This window comes from Macrosteles quadrilineatus, unplaced genomic scaffold (genome assembly GCF_028750875.1).
Source record: "Macrosteles quadrilineatus isolate MER2022 unplaced genomic scaffold, UCM_ALF_1.0 Scaffold_2__2_contigs__length_208266976, whole genome shotgun sequence".
In the NCBI taxonomy this organism is placed as follows: domain Eukaryota; kingdom Metazoa; phylum Arthropoda; class Insecta; order Hemiptera; family Cicadellidae; genus Macrosteles; species Macrosteles quadrilineatus.
In genome coordinates, this window is record NW_026542595.1 from 16,567,868 (window position 1) to 16,585,608 (window position 17,741).

Sequence of the window (17,741 nt, forward strand, 5' to 3'; positions counted from 1 at the left end):
AAATGTGGTGATGTGGTGGACAACTGCTTGCTTGGCTATTATGATCAGATCAGTCAAAATGTGGTGATGTTGTGGACAACTGCTTGCTTAGCTATTTATGATCAGATCAGTCAAAATGTGGTGATGTAGTGGACAACTGCTTGCTTGGCTATTATGATCAGGTCAGTCAAAATGTGGTGATGTAGTGGTGTAAACTATTTAAAGATAAAATACCTCCTCCTCGTCGCCATTGTAAACTATTCAAAGATAAAATAAAACCAACATTACATAAACCCTGTTTTAATACCAATTCCAAAAACTCATAACAAAAACAAACAAATAAGTCACCTGATACATATTAAAATTAATATGGTCTATTTAAAGACAGTACAAGTGGACAACTGATTGTTTAGCTATTTTTGATCAGATCAGTCAAAATTTCTTTTTCTTTCTACTTTATATGGTTTGTGCCAAAAAAGAATAAGCAAAGCAATATTTACTGTTCGCATTATGATTTTATCAAGAGCATTAGTACAGGGCCGATTTACCGAATAGGCACGGTAGGCACATGCTTAGGGCACGAGGCAATTGGCTTTTTCACTGAAAAATTGCAAAATAAAAAAATGTGGTTGTATTTTCATGAAATCCAACCACCATTTTTAAACTTCTTATTTTTAAGCTTTTTTTATTCTTATTTTTAAGCTTTTTAAGCCTCTTGGCCGTATAGACATCGTAATCGTCCCCCGCGATTGCGGCAAAATTCTGACTTTTCCGCGGTCGTGTAGACATAATTATCCTCTTCCATGATCGCGGCAATATATGAACATATCCCGTGGTCGTGAGGAGATTGTCATCGTTGGGCGTCTACCGCGAATGAAGCTAAATTCTTATCTTTTCCCACGATCGTGTGTACATTATCACTGTCTTGCACGATTGCGATAAAATTCTGCATTTTCGACCTTATGTTACAGTTTAACATTTAAATGATATTTAATCATATGTTTTTTCCTAGAAACTTTCTCACTGTTATCAACTTTATCGTCCAAGAGGAGGTATAATGTATTTATTGATATTCTTGATAATGATTTTTAACTTTATGAATACAAGTTGCTCTGGCCGGCTTTGCTACGCACGGGGTGAGAATACAGAAGAGAATAATGCGATTTTTTAAAATCTACTATACTATAACGAAACAGTTACATTAGCAAGCAATCATAGAGGAATGCTCAATATTACTTATTTAAACCATCTATTATGTTTATCTATACCGGTAAGCTGTTTGGCAAAATCAAAACTAATTAATTTTTCATAATGTAAACGTAGACAATCTATAAGAATCAAAAGGTTAACCAAGGGGAAAAGTAAACAACCAAATATAAATAAAATATGACAGCTGACTTGTATTCAATATTTAAAATGTGATCAAAACAACCCTTTAATATTAAGGTGTGTGCCCTTAGGAGAGGGTTTATCGAAAAACTGATATGTTTTGGGGAAGTTTCTCATTAAGACCTTTCATTCAAGTATACAGTTGATAGGTGTGCGACTTAAGGTTTTCTCAAAAGTTTGTGATTTATTTTTATTTTATTTTATTTTATTTTGCATGCTACAAAACAGAATACAAATCCCATTTACATTGCAGCACTATCCTAGTTTGTACAAAAATTGAGAACATGCTATGAGTTCATAAAATTGAATAAAGTGAATCGTTCATAGACTAAGAATAATAAATATTAATTATTAAATAACAACAACAATAAATCATAGTAGCAATAAATAACAATAAATAAGAGTGATTAAGAATCCTTGTTCCTTAGTGATCCTTGTTAGCTTTTATAATTTGTTGTAATGAAGTTATCAGTTAACATTATGTTTGCAGGTATGGAGGATCCTCATGCTCTCACCATGGCCATGTCTGCCATGCAGGCCTGTCAGCTGATAGGCTTGCCTGAATGTGGACTTTTCTTGGCCCACATATCAACATATCTTGCCAGGTCAGTTGTTATATGGGGTTTTAGGCTACACAACACTGTACTAACACATTGGTGTGAGCTGTGTTGGGAAGTAGCGTGCTACTTTTTTTGTAGCGTTAGCTGAAGCTACGCTACTTTTAAGATTTTGTAGCTTTAGCTTTTTTAAAGTAGTTGTAGCGGAATTTTAGCTACTTTTCTCGTTACATTAACATTGTTTGAGATAGTGATTTTTATCATAACCTCAACCTTACGTGAAACAACCTCTTTCAAACTGAGATTTTCAAAAAAATTAGGCCTACTTTCTTGGCTTCAAACAGCTGGTTGCAGCCGTTTCATTCCCTATTACAACGTTTTGTGGACATGGAGGCCATTAAATGAGTGTTATACACATTTTTGGCTCTCATTTCCTTAATTTACTACTCTATGATTACTGTCAGATAAAATAAAATCGCTAGATGCAGACGACCAACAAGACGGTGACAAGAGAAGCTATTGAATGCTTGCAAGTGATTGACAGGGAAATTAGTAATAAATTTAGTTTCTTTATTATATCGATAGTGTTTCAACTTGGGTTTTAATGGAAACACCTTAAAATAATGAGAAAGCTGGTCTATCAACCTTTGCTTCAGCTGTTAATTGTGGTTCATCATCACAAGCCCTTCCTTGGTTAGATTACAAAGATTTTTCAAAGGTTTACTAAATTAACAAAGAGGAAATTACCTGATGAGATTTAAGATATGCCTAGACTACATGATAATTGTGACGAAAAAATCTCCATATAACATGAAACTTACATTGAAAAAACAGCTCTTGTATAGGACTACTAGCTGTACCCGCGGGCTTTGCCCCGCTTAACTTCATAAGTATTCGCATGGCTCAATCACGACCTGGTTGAAGTTCGTTCGCTACGCTCACTCACCTTCAGGTTGGAAATCGTTCGCTGCGCTCACTTGTTTTCAGGTTAGCTCGTTCGCTACGCTTACTCGCCTCCAGGTCGATGTTCGTTCGCTACGCTCACTCACCTTTTGGTTGCAAATTAGCTGTCGTCATAAATTTAAAAAAAAATCATCTCTTTTATTGTTTATAATACTTTGATAAAGGTTTTTATGTTTTAATATTTAACATTGGAGAATTTAAACGTTGAGTGCACAGGTGTGCTGCGATTGGGGTTTAATACTTTGGACTTATTAAAAAGTAAAATAGTTTTCTGTGCTGCAATCTGCAGAAACACTGTGGCACTATTTCAAATCATGACTAATGCTAATACAGAATGTTGTGATTATTCAAACCTACAAAACAGTTGGTGAAAGTAAACATCTGCTTTTAAATTATATTTATTTGTAAACATTGTAGATCAAAAAGTCTGACATTGGTCCACTTAAAACCCTCTGGGGCAGAGCCCTTTTGACGGATCTGCACCAAACTTCACTCGAACCATCCTTGAAAGATGCTTAATAATGCCTGAAAGTTTCATTACAATCTGTCGAGCGGTTTTGGAGTTCATAACGTATATACACACATATATATATACATACATAGTTCCTCTTTTATAGATATAGATTCCTAGGCTGTGCTATGGTTTAAGACGAATACCAAGTTCCAAGTTCAATTATTAGGAATATATCTGTTTAGTCCTTGCAAGAACTGTAAACTCACCTTACAATATTCATTTAGGCTAGGCCTATTCTATAAATGTTTAAAGTTAATAAGTTAACAAAGATATGGATTACAAAAGGTGTTTTATTTAAACAAATGAACAATTAACATGCAATGAGAAAAGGTTTGACGTTACAATGAAAGGGTTGACAATGGTGTATGGGGTTGAAATTAAATTGAAATAAAAGATAAATTTGAATAATAACTTGAAGGTTCAAATAATTTAGGTGTGATATGTCTCAGGGTAGGGTGTCGTGCTGGCTTGAATGCTAAGAATTTAAATTTAATAGTGTCCAAATAGGCCTAATTAAGGTGTTAAACTTACACAATCCCAACAATGAAAAATCTAATTTTAGTGTTGTCCAAAAGGTAAGTCCAATTAGCACAAAATTTAAAAGAGTTTAAAGAAAAGTTTATACTTAATTTTGAAGATGATGATTGAGTTGAGTCCTCTTGAGGTTTAGGCTACTATGTGATATAACTTGAAACTGGTCTTCTTGATAAATGAATTTGATTTAACTTAGGTAAAATTTTGACTCCTTCTTCTAACAATTTCAACTTCTCAATGGCTTCCTTCTCTTTCCATCTCAATGTTCACATCACTCATTGTTGAACACATGGGATCACTTTCACTGCTACTTAAATTTGGATTCCTTAAGGACTAATTTTGAAATGATATTATAAGAAATTTTGATGTATTGCAATTCTCTTACATATTTAATAAATAATTAGGTTGTGGGTGTTGTAAAAAAAATATAGGCTATGGAATGAATATTATTAATGATTAATTGAACATATTAATGAAATTATATAAATTAGGAAAATGAATATTAGGACAGTCTTTCTGAGGAGTGGTGTAGGAATAGAAGTTAACATAAAAAAAAACTTAATACTAAATAATGAATGAAATGAAATGAAATATTACAATTTATCTCCTCAGAAATTTGTATGATATGGAATGAAAGACAAATTTCGAACGAGTATGAAATGGAATTCATGAATCATTTAGTATGAATTATATTTAAAGCTAGTTATGGGTCACATTAAATGATTGATATTTTTGGATGATGATGATTAGAAACTTCTTAATATAAATTTACATAAACACAGGAACAAAACATAAATGGGGGAATTATTGAGGGTTAAGATAGTTCATGACCTGACACAGGGGAATAGTGGAAGCAATGTTAAGGATATGTTCTCACAATTTTCACTTGGGAAATGGGGAAAGGGTACACGCACTCGCGATTAAGGTTCATGACGATCTCCTCTAATATAATTTGTGACACTCGATGATCATGGATTGAATAGAGGATTTTATTTCCACAATATTTTGAGAGTTTATGCCGCTGAGATCTTCTTCACCATTTGCCATCTCCTCTTCTATAATTGGTTCTATGTATCGTTTTAAAGCAGATATGTGATATGGTCCGAGTAAAATATCTTCATTCTCTCTTGTTACATGATACGTGGATTTTCCTAATATTTGCTTGATAAAGAACGGTCCTTCATAAACTTCGAAAAGTTTTGCTGTTTCTCCATAGATGGCTCTGGAGAGGGGATGTGTTTTTATTAATACTTTGTCATTTATTTTTAATGTTTGAGGTTTTCGATTTTGATTTAATTTTGCTGATCTCTTGAGTCTTTTGGTAGGCCTATCCAACCTGCGCTTAGCAATCAGAAGTTTTTGTTCTATAGGGGTTTCGGTGTTGAATGGATTTTCAGATAAATATTTCTCCCAAAATCGGCGATCTCCAACACCAAATTGTAGTTCATTAGGTGTGAATCCGGTTGATTCATGGTAAAGCTCATTGAGACCTGCATTAATATCAGGGATATATTTTGCCCACTTCTTGTGTTGATTGGAGCAATATGTGCGCAAACATCGCTTTATTTCTTGAATCGGTCTTTCGGCAAGATTATAACATGGATGGTACACTGGATTAAAGATTAATTCAATATTATTTTGTTCCATCTTATGAATATATTCTCCGCTCTTAAATTGGGTTCCATTATCTGACTGGATTCTTTTTGGATATCCATAATTTGGGAAGTGCAATGTAAATAACTTGTTTAATATTGTCTTAGTATTATTTTTTGCATGGGATATAATTTTACAAATTTTGTGAATATATCGATGACTATAAGAATATATTTAACGTTTGACACACTGGTAGGAAGAGGTCCGATGAATATCAACGGCAAGTTGTTCATTCTTTCCTGTACATAGCACTCCTTTCGCTGTAGCCATCAATGGTTGGTTACTGATCTTACATTTCTGACAAATATCGCATGTAGATAGGTATTTCCTTATAGTTCGATTCATGTTACGAAATATGAAAGTTTCTTGCAATAACTGAAAGCATTTTTTGGCTCCGCAGTGTAGGTAAAACAGATGACATTCCCATATGAGATCTTTAATCATGCAATTAGGAACAACAATCAACCATTTGTCTCTTAACTTTTGATAAAGAGTATTTTTATAGATGTGGAAATTATTGGATAATTTTTGTGCAAAATCTGAATTTGGCTGTTCTTCAAGTATTTCAATTATAGGTTGTAGTTTAGCATCTTCTCTCTGCAGTTGTGGTAGATTTCGTAATGCACTCTTCAGTTGTTGATCGGGGATGTTTTCAATGTAGTGAATCGTTAATTCCTTTGGATTGTTATATGAGATAGTGGATTGGTCGATTGAAAGGCGACTTAGTGTGTCAGCAGTAATGTTATCTATACCTTTGCAATGAACAATTTTGAAGTTATATTCTTGTATAGTGAGTATCCATCTGGCTAATCGGTTATTTAATAGGCGGCAAGATTTTAAGAAAGTAAGTGCGTGGTTGTCTGTGATAATAGTTAATTTTGTTCCAAGGATGATATATCGAGACTTCTGTAGACAATAAATTATGGCAAGGAGTTCTTTTTCAGTCGTAGTGTACCTCTGTTCGAATGGTTGAAGTGTTCTTAATATAAACATGATGGCAGCTTTCTATCCATTTTCTCGTAACTGATATAAATGTCCACCTATTGCATAGTCGGAAGCATCAGTCTGTAAGAAGAACTCTTTAGATGGGTCAGGATGTGTTAAGGTATTAGTTTTTGTTTTTAGAAATAGTTCTTTAATCTTCATAAAGGTGACGTCATCTTCTTTGGTCCAAACAAATTTGTTTTTCTTTGAAGTTAGTCGCATCAAGGGTTGTGTGGTTGCGGAAAATTTATCTATGAACTTGGTGTAATAATTTATACTACCAAGGAAAGCTTTAAGTTGAGTTCTGTTTTTAGGGGTAGGGAAATTCAATATGGGTTCCACTTTGCTCTGATCCATTTGAAGTCCATCATTTGTTAACGTGTACCCTAGAAATGGTACAGAATTTTGGCAAAATTTTGATTTATTGAATCAAACTGTCATGTTGGCTTCTTCTAATTTCTTAAATATATATTCTAGATGTTTTATGTGCGACTCAAAATCTGGTGAAATTATACAGATATCATCTACATAAATTGCAGTAAAATCTTCAGCTTCTGAATCAAATACATTGTCTAGTGCTCGAACCAAGGCGGCTTGTGAGGTAGAGATACCAAATGGTGTTACAGTGTATTGGTAGGTTTTGCCTCTGAATTGAAATGCTGTATATTGTTTGGAATTTTCAGTAAGTGGTATTTGCCAATATGATGCGGTAAGATCAACATTGTGATAATATTTTCATACATATGAACTGTTATTATTCCTTACTGTATTTATGAATTTATTTATTGTCTCACAGTTGTTCTTTGTTTACTATTTACATTTTGTATTTGTATGTTGACTTCAGAGTTTATTAAAACCTATCATTAGGTCTATTCATAATGAGTTTTATTTGCACTTCAATTTAATAAACTCTTTTCACAAGTCATGGACAAACTCCTCAAGCCTGACCGATTTGATGTAGAGCCAGAAAGTGATGGTGCAGAAGAACAATGGCTGCATTGGTACCAGACTTTTACCAACTTCCTTGAGGAATGTGACTCTAATGCAACAAATGAAAAGGTAAAACTACGTTTACTTGTTAATCACATTAGTCCATCTGTCTACAAATACATCTCTGGAGCTACAAAATTTGATGAAGCTATAGCTATTTTAAAAGAACTCTATATCCGTCCTAAGAATGAGATTTATTCCAGACATCTTCTAGCAACTCGTTTTCAGAAGTCAGGGGAATCAGTTGACCAATATTTACAAGTTTTGAAAGATTTAAGTAAACCTTGTAATTTTTCCCAAGTTTCTGCAGAACAAAATAAAAATGACTATATTCGTGATGCATTTATCAGAGGTTTGATTTCCCCAGTTATCCGACAAAGACTTCTAGAAAATAAAACATTAACTTTGAATGAGGCTTTTGAGAAAGCTAGAGTTTTGGAATTAGCTCAGTATCAATCAGAATATTATAACAAGCAACATTCTCAATTAAATTGCATACAACATTCTACTACTTCAGAACCAGAATCTGTCAAAAGTAACATGTCCTCAAATAATGCAGAGGAAACTTGTTTATCAGCCACTTCCTGGAAATGTTATTTCTGTGGTTCCAGTAAAAAACATACTAGAAGTGAATGTCCTGCTGCAAATCATATTTGTCATTCTTGTGGCAAGAAAGGACATTTCATGAAGGTTTGTAAGTCAGGAAGTAATTCATTACCTCCTACAAAACTTGACTCTAAAAAAACTTTCAGCAAAAATCCAGCTACATGTGCAGCTGCACCTAAATCTTTATCTAAATCTACTATTACGATTGAAGTAAATGGGATTAAAACTGATGCCTTAGTTGATACTGGTAGTTCGGAAACATTTATTAGTAAATCTCTAGTAGAAAAGAGGGGAATAACAATCTTTCCAACCACCGTTAGTGTTACTATGGCTTCTACTTCTTATCAACCAGTTACAGCTGGCTACAGTCTTGTTGATTTGTCGATTCAAGGTCATATTTACAACAAAACTAAACTCCTTGTTTTAGACGGCTTATGCGCTGATGTTGTCTTAGGACATGACATTTTCAAGGAACACTCAAGCGTTGAAGTCTCATTTGGGGGTAAGAAACCTACGCTGAAGGTGTGCGGACTTACAGCAGCTAAGGTTGCACCCGTCCACTTGTTTTCAAACTTAACTCTTGACTGTAGACCTATTGCAGTTAAGTCACGAAGTTATTCAGAAGAGGATTCGAAATTCATAAAAGAAGAAACTGAACGCTTGTTGAAAGAGGGTATCATTGAACCAAGCACTTCACCTTGGAGAGCACAAGTACTTGTAGTTAAAGGTGAAACAAAAAAGAAGCGAATGTGCATTGATTATTCCCAAACAATAAATCGATTCACTCAACTTGACGCCTACCCACTTCCCAGAGTTGAAGATGTCGTTAACAAAGTTTCAAAGTTCAGTGTTTTTAGCACTATTGACCTTAAGAGTGCTTACCATCAAATACAAATTGAAAATGAAGAACGAATATATACAGCATTTGAAGCCTGTGGGCGCCTTTACCAATTTTGCAGAATTCCTTTTGGTGTTACGAATGGCGTCTCCTGTTTCCAAAGAGAAATTGATTCAATCATACAAAAAGAAGGACTTGAATGCACTGTAGCTTACCTGGACGATGTAACAGTTGGAGGGAGGAATAAAGATGAACATGATACAAATTTGAACAAGTTTTTTGATGTAGCCAAGAAGTACAACTTAACTCTGAACATGGAAAAATGCTCTTTTGCACAAGACAAAATCCATCTGTTAGGATATGTAATAACAAAGAACGAAATCCGTCCTGATCCAGACCGTCTTCAGCCGCTCTTGAAACTACCACTTCCTCATGATGGCCAATCATTGCGTCGAACCATGGGCATGTTCGCTCATTATTCAGACTTTATCAAGAGTTTTTCAGAGAAGATTCAGCCCCTTTCATCGACTAAAAGTTTTCCATTATCAGAAGAAGCAATTAACTCCTTCAATGAATTGAAAAATGAAATAGTAACTGCAACTAAAGCCCCAATCCAAAATGACATACCATTTACAGTTGAGACCGATGCATCTGAGTTTGCAATCGGCTCAACCTTGTCACAAGCAGGACGTCCAGTAGCTTTTTATTCGAAAACATTATCAAAATCTGAAAAGAACCATTCTTCTGTTGAAAAAGAAGCTCAAGCAATCGTAGAATCTCTTAAGAAGTGGAGACACTATCTTATTGGCCGGCCATTCCTACTCATTACAGACCAAAGATCAGTTTCTTTCATGTTTGACAATAAAAGATTTGGAAAAATAAAGAATGAAAAGATACAACGTTGGCGTTTAGAACTGTCTTGTTTCAAGTATGATATCGTATATCGACCAGGCAAGGAAAATGGAGTTGCAGACACCATGTCACGATTGTGTGGAACGATTTGTGGTCGTCCAAACTTAAATGATATCCACACGAGCCTGTGTCACCCGGGAGTGACAAGATTTTACCACTGGATTAGATCGAAAAACTTACCTTTTTCACTGGAAGAAGTTCGTCGTACTACAGCTCAATGTCGAATTTGTGCTGAACTTAAGCCTAGGTTTTGTAAATATGAAGGTACGTTAATCAAAGCTACAGCACCTTTTGAGCGACTAAACTTAGACTTTAAAGGACCAATTCCAAGTGCTACGCAAAATAAATACATATTAACTGTTGTAGACGAGTATTCACGATATCCATTTGCTTTCCCCTGTAGAGACATGACTTCCAGTACCGTGATTGAGAAACTGAAAGAAATGTTTACAATTTTTGGTATGCCTTCATTCATTCATTCAGACCGAGGAACGTCATTAATGTCAGACGAATTAAAGTCTTTCTTACAAACTCATGGTGTTGCGTCAAGCCACTCTTCTGCTTATAATCCTAGAGGGAATGGCCAAGTAGAGAGATTCAATGGCACTATATGGAAGACTGTTATGCTTGCCCTCAGAACCCAAGACCTACCCGTAAAGTATTGGGAATCAGTTCTTCCTGAAGCACTTCACTCAATAAGATCATTATTATGTACATCAACCAATACAACACCTCATGAACTGATGTTTAAGCACCCCAGAAGATCGTATTATGGAGGTTCAGTTCCAAGCTGGCTGTCACAACCCGGCCCAGTGCTGTTGAGAAAGCACAACAGACCCAGCAAGTATGACTCACTTGTAGAAGAGGTAGAACTTATTCAAGCAAATCCAGGTTATGCTCATGTGAAACTCCCAAATGGACAAGAGAAGACAGTATCCATAAGAGATCTGGCCCCAGCACCTGGACAATCATCTTTAGAAACAGACTACCAATTGCCAGAAACATGTGGAAATGAACAAGTTATTCAAGAACCGGAGGTTTCATTTGATCAAGAACAAGTTGAAAATGATTCTAGTGATAACTGTGATTTTACTGTAGAGATTATTTGTTCTTGGAATTTGTTCTGCTCTATTTCTGAATTAGATTGTTGTTTTGATATGCTATTAACAACAAATTGCTTCAACTGATTTTGAGAGTCTTCAATTTTTAACATTAGCCGATCATTTAGTTTAGCTGTTTCTTCAGTTAAAATACTTTGTGTTAATTTTATGGCATTTATTTCTGACTTTATTTCAATTTGACTTTCTCTAGTTTCACGTATTTGTGATTCAAATGCGTTTCTATAAGCTTGGATTTCTTGGTAGGTTTCGTTTATTTTATTGTTAAATGTTTGAATTAGTTTAGCTTCAGTTTGATTAATCTGCAGTTTTGTTATTTCTTGGATTTCTGATTTAGTTTCACGGATTTCTGACTTTAATTCAGCAGTTATTTCTTGAATTTCTGATTTAGTGTCACGGAGTTCACGGAATTATATTTATTTTCCGACATTTTAATGTAAAATGTGTTAGGTCATGCGTGGTTATTAAATATGCGATGTTGTTGTGTTGATTATTTTGGGAAACAGGGGTAATTACGGGACAAATTAGCAATGCAAACTCTTAAATCTAACAAACTTATAGGCTAGTTATGGTGAGAATTGCAATAAAGTTAATGAGCTATTCAAGCCAACACGTTGGTGCGCCAATTTGTAAACTCACCTTACAATATTCATTTAGGCTAGGCCTATTCTATAAATGTTTAAAGTTATAAGTTAACAAAGATATGGATTACAAAAGGTGTTTTATTTAAACAAATGAACAATTAACATGCAATGAGAAAAGGTTTGACGTTACAATGAAAGGATTGACAATGGTGTATGGGGTTGAAATTAAATTGAAATAAAAGATAAATTTGAAAAATAACTTGAAGGTTCAAATAATTTAGGTGTGATATGTCTCAGGGTAGGGTGTCGTGCTGGCTTGAATGCTAAGAATTTAAATTTAATAGTGTCCAAATAGGCCTAATTAAGGTGTTAAACTTACACAATCCCAACAATGAAAAATCTAATTTTGGTGTTGTCCAAAAGGTAAGTCCAATTAGCACAAAATTTAAAAGAGTTTAAAGAAAAGTTTATACTTAATTTTGAAGATGATGATTGAGTTGAGTCCTCTTGAGGTTTAGGCTACTATGTGATATAACTTGAAACTGGTCTTCTTGATAAATGAATTTGATTTAACTTAGGTAAAATTTTGACTCCTTCTTCTAACAATTTCAACTTCTCAATGGCTTCCTTCTCTTTCCATCTCAATGTTCACATCACTCATTGTTGAACACATGGGATCACTTTCACTGCTACTTAAATTTTGATTCCTTAAGGACTAATTTTGAAATGATATTATAAGAAATTTTGATGTATTGCAATTCTCTTACATATTTAATAAATAATTAGGTTGTGGGTGTTGTAAAAAAAAATATAGGCTATGGAATGAATATTATTAATGATTAATTGATCATATTAATGAAATTATATAAATTAGGAAAATGAATATTAGGACAGTCTTTCTGAGGAGTGATTATTAGGTGTATGAATAGAAGTTAACTTAAAAAAAAAAACTTAATACTAAATAATGAATGAAATGAAATGAAATATTACAGAACAAGCCTACTTAAGCCAACTTGTTACATAGCCAAGGCCTACATGTTATTTTTACTTTACAAATTTCAACATGTTTAAATTAAAAGCCGATTTCAGGAAAAGTTGCTGAATACTGTTACCAACTGTCTGTACCAACTAGGTTGAAGCACAATTTGCCCTATGCATAATGACAATAAAGGACAATTTCTTGACATTGAAAAGTGTTATTCATAGAACAAGTAACTTATCACTATGGTTAAAAGTTATAGCAATGTCGTTTAGAACATTGAAAGTAAAGAAAGGCAATAAACTCCAATTTCAGAAGGCAAGGCTATGTAACACAAAAAAGTATTTTTAAATAATCGTTTTACAGTTTTATTGGTCTTAATTGTTGATAAAAGACATCTATAAATTAATCTATATTAAAGAAATAAAATGAGCTTTTAAAATATAGTTTGGTTGTATGTCCTTTGAACTTAATGAAATTTACATAGCCTATAAGATGCTTTAAAATAATGCAATATTTAAAAATAAATCCTAAATATGATATGGGACACCCAACTATTTGGTTCTGTTGTTGTAATGTTAGGTTTATAATGCCAACAAATTAAATACAATCTAGGAATAATTTGTTTTCCAAGTAATGTTAGATACAATACTGACATTTTTTGTTTAAATGTTTGTTCAATAAAAATGTAGTTGCAATTAATTTTACATTCACCTAATGTGCGTGGAATAAAAAGTAACGTCTTTGGAAATGTAGCAGTAGTTGTAGCTAGCTACATTTTAAAAGTAGCTTCCCCAACACTGGGTGTGAGCAAAGATAAGACACTGTAGCACTGTTAGTTCCATGCCATTAGTCTCTCACCTAAAATCAGAATGTTTTTTGAATCTCTGGGACCATAAATATCTCAAAACCTTTCTGCAGGTATTAGCAATTGAGCATATTTATTTTAATAGGAGTCCTGGGGATCCGAGCCTTGGTTCGGTATTGTTTATTTCAATTGTAAAAGCAATATAAAGGAAAGTCTTGTTTTATTTATTTACAACTAATTTGTTCTTTTATTATTGAAGTTTCAGTGGAATTTCAATTTGAAATATTAACCTGGCAATCCACAACACATTAATTTATTTTACAGTCTGGTAAAAATCACTCGTTTATAATAGCCTATACATACATAAACATAGTTTTGACAGTTTGTTTAAATTAAAACAACTGATTGAAAATTTTTGTTTGCATTCTAATTGACATAAAATAATAATATTATTATTTATTAAACTAGAGCTCGCCCCGTGGTCGAAAACTCGACCAAAAGTACCTATGTGATGTATTGTGCAAACTTCTCTATTTTCACCCCACGCTGTAAATAAAACATGTGATTGGACTTTCTTCCATTTGTTTTGATTTTCTGTTTATATTTTTTTGTTATTTCGTCACTAACATGGCAACCCTGAAGGTCCATGTAAATTTTTTAAAGATTTTAAATTAATATTTGTGCTTATTTATGAGCCTATTTTAATTTATAAATGGATTCTGCACATCTATAGGCAAATATATTTCTAACAGTATGCGTAGATTTTTCCTCCGATGCACAGAAGCTGAGAAAAAACGTTTTCAATAATCAAGCTTGCCTATCTTACTAATATTATAAATTTGAAAGTTTGTGAGTTTGTGCGTTTGTGTGTGTGTTGCTCACCAGACGGATTGGGCTGAAATTTGGCATGATGATAGCTCACATTCCCAATTAACATTTAGGCATATTCTTACCTCAAAAATCCTTTCGGGCTCCGCCCCAGTGGCTCCCAATGTTAGCCTTATGAGTATTCATATTTAAAGGGAATTAAAGAATTTAGTCAGCTGTTTCAACTAAAGAAATTGGTTCTATGATATGCAAAGCATTAAAAGTTTAAAAGTTATAAGATTTACCAACAGGGTGCAGCACTAAATTTTTTTCTGCATTTATGAAAACAGCTAATTTGAGCCATTGACTATTTGAACTAAGCAGCAACAAAAAACTGTGATACACAATGAGAACTGTCAAAGTTGGACTCCTTACAGCTATGTTTATGTTTTTAATTTCATAATTAAATTGTGATATTTTGCAAATTTTAAATAATTTTTTTCTCTGGTGCTTAGGTGAAGTGGTAGAACATTGTGGCTATGGTAGATGTATGATACTAAAGTAAACCGTAAATTTAAAGAAGCAAATTTTATCAAAATGTGCCCTCCCCCATTGCAAACGCAAAGCTTGAGTATAACTGCAATAAGCATTTTATACTTCTATGCCAACCTCGTACGAAGGACAGGTACTCTGCTAGTTAATATATAAAATTAGCCCCATGTTTAATCTCCATAAGAAAAGTTGAATTTCCATTTTTTACCCAATTAACATAAATATTCTCAAAATACAAATAAAACCTGCACATATAGGATCGATAACCTTTCTTTTGGTACAACCCGCGTGTATATCGGTCCAGTAGTATGGCCAGGGTGGCTGTCGTAAGCTTAAAAATTTGGCCCCTTGTTAAATCTCTACAAGAGAAAACTTTAATAATTTACATTTTTGACCCAATTAACATAAATATTTTCAAATTAAAAATAAAACCTGCACATATAGGACCGATAATCTTTCTATCTTTCTCTTAGTACAACACGCAAGTAATTCGGTCCAGTAGTATGGTCAGGCTAGCTGTCATAAGTTTTGCAAAAGTTTTTTTTTTAAATATATACGATATTTATTTTACTGCTAAACCAAAGTTTGCTTATAATTGCATCAGTAAGTTTTAGTAGGAGAGAGCCAAGTAAAATAATCATTAATTGATCGGAACTATTTCCCCCTATAGCATATCGAGTAGTATTCATTGTAATCTTTGCTAAATAGTAACACCTGGTGTTTTCCCCTTTGTACTTTTTATTGTAATTTGCTTTTATACTGTGTATGGCTTGTTATAAACCCATATCTATATCTATAAAAGAGGAACTATGTATGTATGTATTTATGTACCTTATGAACTCTGAAACCGCTGGACAGATTGTAATTAAACTTTCAGGCATTATTAAGCATTATTCAAGGATGGTTTGTGTGAAGTTTGGTACAGATCCGTCAAAAGGGCTTTAGAGGGTTTTAAGGATCCAGTGTCAGACTTTTGGAACTACAATGTTAACAAATAAATATAGGCCTAATTTAAAATCAGATGTTTACTTTCACCAACTGTTTTGTAGGTTTGAATAGGTTTGAATCACAACATTCCGTATTAGTCATGATTTGAAATAGCGCCACAATGTTTCCACAGAATGCAGAACAGAAACTATTTTACTTTTGGATAAGTCCAAATACAATAAACCCCAATCGCAGCACACCTGTGCACTCAACAAAGTTTAAATTCTCCACTACTGTATTAAATATGTTAACATAAAAAGTAAAAACTGTATCAAAGTATTATAAACAATAAAAGGGATGGCAATGCTTTAGTATTTTTATCTTTTGTTAACCCACACAATCTAACATAAATTATTAAGTGAATAATAAGTGTGCGAGCTATTTCAGGTATTCAAATTCCTCCCAATTTGTCATTAACCCCCCACATTACTGTCATTAAAAGAAGAAACTCCAATAATAATAATAATACTAATACAGTACTAATACTATTTACTGTAAAGAACAAATTACAATTTAAAACAATAGTTGTTAGTGCAGCAACGCGCGCCGGGTAACTGCTAGTTAGTCTATACACAAATAAGTTACTTTTTCATTGATATTTGATTGAGTCTAAAGCTTCACTATATCATCACGATGTTGTTCCCTGGCACTGCGGAGTGGGGAAAGCACAATTTTATTTCAGCTGCAGTTTTTTAATGTGGACAAAATGAGAGCATTCTATTGGCTGAGGGATTACCATTACCGCAACGATACGGTTTGGAGCCATTGTCCTCGGTGGTCTAATGGATAACGTACAGGGCTGACAAACTGAAGGTACAGTACCAGGTTCGAATCCTATCGGTGGCGCTAACTTTTTGTCTAAGATTTTTGCATCATCAGCAAGTTTTGTTAGGTTATGATAGTTAAATTTTATAATTAAAACATTATAAAATTGAATTTGCGCTATTATAGTTTTAGAACTATTTTTTTCTATTAGTAAACCTTCATTCGATTTTTTCCATCATCATAAAGTTTGGTTAGGTTATGACAGTTTCATTTTATAATTAAGAAATTATAAAATTGAATTTGAGGCATTTATAATTTTATTTTATGAACAGAACTATTTTTTCGATTAGTAAACCTTCATTCAATTTTTATTTTACATCTTTTTATATAATCAGCAAGTTTGGTTGGTTGGGTTGGTTTATGACAATTTAATTTTATAATAAAAAAAATAATTTGAAAATAAAAAATTCTAGAATTAATTTAATAAATTTTCATTTTAGCGAATTTCCCATATAGGGAATAAGCTTTTACCGTACCGTAGTACTCATGGTAAGACCTGGACCCGGAACCGATTTAATTTTTCATTTTGAGGTCTCTAGAGGCCAAAAACACCGTACGTTCAAATTCATATATATATATATATATATAAATGCAAGAAAATAATATATATATATGTGTCCGTTAGCGCGATAACTCGAGCAAAAATGATCAGATTTTGATGAAATTTGGTACAAACGTGTAAACCTACGTTTATTTGAACGAGTTCGCGATCCAGCATAATCGGACCATGGGAACGGGGGGGGGGGGGGGGGGTTCATGGGGGGTTTTATGGGGTAAAAATGGGGTTTTCCCATTTTTGACACTAAAAACAAAAAATTTTGCAATTTCTTTTTAAACCGTTTTGTAGAGCTTAAAAAAAAAATAATTTAGTATATTGAAGCGCTGTTGTATGCTTAACGGTCACAGAGAAAATTCTAAAATAGTTTATATTTAAAATTCCCATGTTATTCTTATGGAGAAAATGAAAATTGTTGTAGTTTACTTGTTTATGGATATATATTGATAAAATTTGGCAAATTTATTTATTTCGTTCTATACTATTGACATATGGTCAAAAAAACACTTTTTACCTTCCCCGTAGCAGCAAACCTAAGCACTCGTTAAATCTAATGATATTTAAATAGGGAATAAATATGTATTATTTATGAAAATATTTAAGTAA

General features: G+C 33.3%; 1 protein-coding gene across 2 annotated transcripts in view; it reads left to right on the plus strand.

Moving 5' to 3' along the window:
* Positions 1-17,741, plus strand: part of LOC128985888 (ATPase WRNIP1-like) — a 92,930-nt gene that overhangs the window by 43,254 nt on the left and 31,935 nt on the right. For both annotated transcript variants that reach the window (XM_054405855.1, XM_054405854.1), the window contains exon 7: positions 1,859-1,973. In XM_054405855.1, the coding sequence (XP_054261830.1) occupies positions 1,859-1,973 (115 nt within the window). The remainder of the gene's footprint in view (positions 1-1,858; positions 1,974-17,741) is intronic.